Source organism: Quercus robur, chromosome 2, assembly GCF_932294415.1.
Source record: "Quercus robur chromosome 2, dhQueRobu3.1, whole genome shotgun sequence".
Taxonomy (NCBI): Eukaryota; Viridiplantae; Streptophyta; class Magnoliopsida; order Fagales; family Fagaceae; genus Quercus; species Quercus robur.
In genome coordinates, this window is record NC_065535.1 from 68,555,539 (window position 1) to 68,561,441 (window position 5,903).

The window sequence follows — 5,903 nt, forward strand, 5'->3', positions numbered from 1 at the left end:
ATAGAATAGAATTCAACTAACAATAATTTATTATACCTAACAGTTAAACTTTATTTGTTGAGTATTAAGAAATTTAAAATTCAAGTTCAGCTGGAATTCTATTTCTAAAGGTATCAAGTAATTTAAAAATAAAATTCAATATATTATTTTAATTATTTTGATTATATGTTGCATGACGGGTACAAACTACTGCTCCAAAAAAATGAAAAAAAAAAAACACACACACACATTGAAAAAGCCAAAACAACTAAAACAAATCCCAAACAGCGTAAAGTTGCATGTATGCCCATCACGCACCTAAGCCCCCCACCCTCTTTCTCTCCCAACTTCACCACGCCATTGAAGCAACCAGATTCAAGCAAAAAACCAATCTTCCCATTTACAAAAAACCCTAATCCCATGCGATTTCAAACACAAACTACCGAAATCAAACATCTTCTAATCCTAATTCGGCAATGAATTTACCGTAATTCACCAAAAAAACCCACACTCACCGGCACTTTTTCAAGAAAAAATAGCAGAGCGAGAGACCGCGTGGTTTTTTTTTTTGGTTGTGAACAGAAAATGCCAAGCGTAGCTGTGAAACTATACAGCGTGTTCTTTAAGTTCCTCTTGAAGCATCGGTTGCAGAATCGGATCCAATCCCCGCCCGACGAATCCAACCCGTTCGGCGTTACATCCCGACCCGAAGAAACCGTCGCCGCTGCCAACCCTTCTTTTACAGACGGTGTCGCCACGAAAGATATCCATATTGATCCTTTCACTTCTTTAACTATTCGGATCTTCCTTCCGGACTCGGCTCTCAACCCGCCCGAACCCGATTCGAGAAGTAACAACCATAATTATCCTCCTAGACCTAAATTCCGATCCAATCATACTAAAGGAGCCGATCCGGATCAAGGAGTCGGATCCAATCGCACTTTTCGCCGTAATAGCTATGGTCCTCCGAACGTTACTTTGAGCCCTAGCGAAGAGCCTAGAAGGAATAGCTACGGTTCCTCCAATGACATGGAAGGTTTGAATTTGATGTCGACCTCCGCCGCCGCCGCTGGAGGTGCTTACAGAGGCTACTCTCCGTCGCCGGATAATCGCCGGAAACTTCCGGTTATGTTGCAATTTCACGGCGGAGGGTGGGTCAGCGGGAGTAACGATTCGGCCGCGAACGATTTGTTCTGCCGGAGGATCGCGAAGCAATGCGACGTCATCGTCGTGGCGGTTGGATACAGGCTCGCGCCGGAGAATCGGTATCCGGCGGCTTTTGAGGACGGTTTGAAGGTGTTGAATTGGTTGGGGAAGCAGGCGAATTTGGCCGAGTGTAGTAAGTCGATGGGGAACGCGAGAGGCGGCGGAGGTGGCGGTGGTGGCGGCAACAACGAGTTTAAGAAGTCACATATCGTGGACACATTCGGGGCTTCGATGGTGGAGCCGTGGTTGGCGGCGCACGGAGATCCATCAAGGTTACACTTTTGATCTCATTGTGCAATTTTATTTCTTTTGGAATTGGATGCTGTATTGTTTAAAAAATCGATATGATTGGTGAATTTCATGTTATATGCTGCAAAAGATGATAAAATTAGATGGGATTTTGATTCATATTATTGATTTCCTCTTCATAATACGGTATGTAGACCTACTGTAAATGTGAGCTACGATGATGGGGTTCAACAATGCAGATCAATGGTTGAAATCGTAGGGTGGTACTGTTGAGTGTTTCTTGCGTATATTGCAAGTTTAGAATGGAGTTTATTTGAATGTGTCGATGAGCAGATTCAATTATAAAATTGTAAACAAGGCTTACTTTGGTTTTCTAAAGGAAGAAAACCATTGACATGTCATGCCAGTGATTAAATTAGGATACCTAATCATTTAGAGAAAGGTGATGCATGTTGCATCTGAGGTTTAGTGTTTGTGACATTGTTCTCAAGATTGTAATTGGTGGAGATGTCTCATTTGGGTCTATGACTCTATTTGGTGAGCTGGTTGTTAGTCTGTCACTGGCTTAGGCTACCATGCACCAGTGGGAGTTAGCACAATTTGAGATTAGTGCAGGCTTTTGTTTGTTTCTAATTTTATGAGTTTGGTTTTTAACAAGTTAGGGGGTTCAGTTCCGGAGTGGTGGTTGTTTGTTTCCATCTACATTTCATATATTAACTAGTTAGTTTAATTTACAAATGGTAAAGCATGAAAGAATTGCAAGGGAATGGTAATCCCAGGCAGAATATGGAGAAAAAGAGTCTTAGTTTGAGGGCCCTTTCAGGAGCCATTATTCCAGGTTTCTAACTTTTTTGTTAGATAAACACATTTTTGCTGCTTTCTATTTTAACTTCGGGCTGGGGATGACCTTGTCCTAAGAAGGAAACCAGGCACTTAGGTTTGGTAAGAGAGCACTATAGCTACCTTTTGTTTTGCTCATGACTGATGCATCATGGTTTGTTGAAAGCAATTTACAGAGGATAATGTTATGTCATGCCTTCTTGTGCCTTTTGCATGAATTATTGTGAGATAAAAAGAGAACAAACAATTGCTTATTTAGTTGAACAAATCATGTATATGAAAAACTCACAGGTCTTTTAATTTTTTGGGAAAAATATTCGCAAGGCCACTAATACATTTGAGATATCATTTTAGTTGTTATAGAATTGAGTTTGTAACCCATGATTAGTTTGATGAGGATATTTTCTTAAACTAAGCATTATGATGCGTATTTTTCCATCATAGTAGAAGCACAACATAATTAATACCCAAATTCAAGGTTCTTGTGAAAGTGGCTATTAGGATTGAGAGTTCTCTTCAGGATATTCTATAGATGGTTTTCTGTAGGGAGCTTGTCCTTGCAAGTCTTTTCTATGGTTCTTTAGTTTTTCAAATGCACGTAATTCCCTCCTTGAGTTTCAAATGTAGTTCTTATGGAATTTCAGCTTTGTCTCGCTAGTAATGATATGCTAAAAATTGGAACTTGTTTATACTCCCCTTGATTCAAAATGCCCTGACATCTCCCTCTTTTTTCAGATAGGTTGAATTAACTTTAAAGCATATCAAAGATCATTGACATTGAACTCCTTTTATCATATGTTAGTACTATCCCTGTGCATTGCATGGATTTATTAAAAATCATATGTAATGTTTTACTGTGCAGTTTGTAATACTTACATTGAACCACGTAGTGAATGCACAATGTAAGACCCAACTTTTATTATTAAAAACATAAAAAAAAAAAGAAGAGATATCCTTGCCTTTTTTAGATATATGATGATTTTGGCTTTCTTGAAGTTATTGCTTTCTTTTCTTAATCATAAACGGTAAATTGAAGAATACAGCTGCAAAACATACTTGAATTTTGTATAAGGGAGAATCATTTGAGATAGTTTGTTCATGTGTAGATGTACAGCCTTTTAAAACTTCACATTTTCCTGCTTTTTCTCACTTTTTCAAATTTTTTTATGGCACAAGTATACTTTAACACACTTTCAGCATAAAGTTTTCAATAAAAAACTGGATAAGCTGTTCCCAAATGGGCACAAAGACTTGATTGTTATTGTATTACTGTTAATTAGATACTGAATAGGCAGGAGATAGACAAATACAGCTTATCAAAATAGAAAATTTCTGGCAACTACTAACAGAAAAGACCATGTCAACGGATTGAGTATTTATCAAGATTATTCTACGCATGTCTTGTAACTTCAAATTAGTAAGTCGGTACTTGGTAGTGGTGCCCCCCTCCCCTTGGGGTCAAAACCTGTAGAAGGAAAAAGGAATAGAAAAAGAGTTAGGTGGTATATTTCAGGCTTCCTTGTGTCCTGTTTAAAGGTATAATTCAGTTCACTTCCATTTGTTCAATCTTTCTTCCTCAAGCATGTTGGCTATTTAGGACAATTTTGGTTCCAGTATTGGTCTTTTGCATGTGCACCAAGCTGCCAACATTTAAACTGTAAAAAAATGTTTTGGATGTTCTAGAGCTGCATGGTGTTGCTGTATCTTCTGGAAGTAAAGCTGGAAATTTGGATGGAATTATTGGTCAAACTGCACTTATTTGTGGTTTTGGACCCCTTTGACCATGTGCTTCTTTTGCTTGTGGGAAAAATATTCTTAAGATGTACATTAAATACAAATGGTATGGTGGATTTGGTAGTTTTGCTCCTGGACAAGGAAGCCTTTTTTGATATTCTGTACACTGCTATGTTGCTAGAGTTAGGTTAGGTATGGCATATAAGGTAACATACACAAAAATTAGCTTTTAATGCTAATACACGCACACACACACACACAAGATTTTAAAATTGACCCTTCTAAGCCATCTAGAAAGTTAACAACCTTTTCAAAAGAACTTGCAATGGTATTCATCAAATCTCTAACTTTTTTCATTTCATTGAAACAGATGTGTTCTACTTGGAGTGAGCTGTGGTGCAAATATTGCAGACTATGTAGCTCGAAAAGCTGTTGAGGCAGGCAAGCTGCTGGATCCCGTCAAAGTTGTGGCACAGGTCCTGATGTACCCATTCTTCATTGGAAGTGTCCCTACACATTCTGAGCTAAAGTTGGCAAACTCCTACTTCTATGACAAGTCTATGTGCATATTTGCTTGGAAACTATTCTTACCCGAGGAAGAGTTCAGTCTGGACCACCCAGCTGCCAACCCCCTTATCTCAGATCGGGGGCCTCCTTTAAAACTCATGCCCCCGACATTGACAGTGGTGGCAGAACATGATTGGATGAGAGATCGGGCCATTGCTTACTCAGAGGAGCTACGGAAGGTTAATGTAGATGCTCCTGTTCTTGATTATAAAGATGCAGTTCATGAATTTGCAACCCTTGACATGCTTCTAAAGACCCCACAGGCTCAGGCCTGTGCAGAGGATATTGCCATCTGGGTCAAGAAATTCATCTCACTTCGAGGTCATGAATTTTCTTATTAAGTAGGATACAAAAAATCGGGTGACATTGCAACAGGATAATCATTTCTCTTTGTTTTCCATTAGAAGATGAGCAAGAGTCAATACTTCACTGCCATTGCCTGGGGATTAAGATATGTTCACTTAGTATATCTGGTTCATCAAGCTGTTGGGGGGCTTGTCAGTTCCATATTTATTCATTGTCCTGTTTTGTTCTTTTTGTAAGATAGAGAACCTGAGAGTAGGATTTAGTTGAGCCTGTGAGATGCATTTACCTTTGTTCGAGTAATGAGAGCTATATTTGGACCTTCTTATCAAAATTTTTCTGTGTATTCTGATGTACTATCACTCTTCCGTAGAGTTCTATTCAATGAAATTCTGTCTCTCTTGCTGTGGGTTGGAACCATCACTGGATGGAACCCATTTTACATTTATGTCCAATCCCAATTCCCCTCCTTTTCCTCGTGAGCACTTTATTGAACCATGGGTAATTCAGAATGTGAAAGACTTTCCATTTAGAATCAAAGCAAGCAGGCAGTGACACCACCTAGGCTAATTATAAGGATTTGGGAGGTAGACTAGTAGTGAACTTCCAAGCAGTATGATTTTACCTATGAGCAATGGATGTATATTTCTTAGTGCACCTTGTTTTGCTCTATATGCTTTCTACTTGGGAGGGAGATGAGAATTCCCGTTTCAGTTATAAATATGCAATTGCACTGTAAATTGAATCCTCGGGGCTTTAATTAAGCAGTTCCCCTTTCTGGTTCCTCCACTTCTTGGATGGCTCTGGGAACAATACAAGGCATAAACTTAAGTGAAGGTACAAAAGATTCTCGTACAAGAGATGGAAGTGCCTCTGTTTCTTGGTCATGTACAATGCAGTGAAGCCAGTTTGGCTTATATGCCCCCAGTACTGGAAGCACTTGAGGGAAAGAGTTCGTATGGTGACCTTTTAGGCTATGGCTCTGGGCTTATCAGGTCATCAGTGCCTTGTGTTAATCAACTGCT

General features: G+C 39.3%; 1 protein-coding gene across 1 annotated transcript; it reads left to right on the plus strand.

Annotated features, from left to right (window-relative positions):
* Positions 1-225: 225 nt before the first annotated feature.
* LOC126714700 (probable carboxylesterase 11) lies at positions 226-5,320 on the plus strand. The gene is made up of 2 exons (XM_050414967.1): positions 226-1,457; positions 4,379-5,320. The coding sequence occupies exons 1-2, from the start codon at positions 565-567 to the stop codon at positions 4,914-4,916; spliced, it is 1,431 nt and encodes a 476-aa protein (XP_050270924.1). The 5' UTR covers positions 226-564; the 3' UTR covers positions 4,917-5,320.
* Positions 5,321-5,903: the final 583 nt, after the last annotated feature.

Bases quoted from the DNA above. Each gene is read 5' to 3' on its own strand.
- LOC126714700 (XM_050414967.1), top strand. From the start codon at position 565: ATGCCAAGCGTAGCTGTGAAACTATACAGCGTGTTCTTTAAGTTCCTC. The intron at 1,458-4,378 runs GTTACACTTTTG...TCATTGAAACAG, and splicing joins GCGCACGGAGATCCATCAAG to ATGTGTTCTACTTGGAGTGA.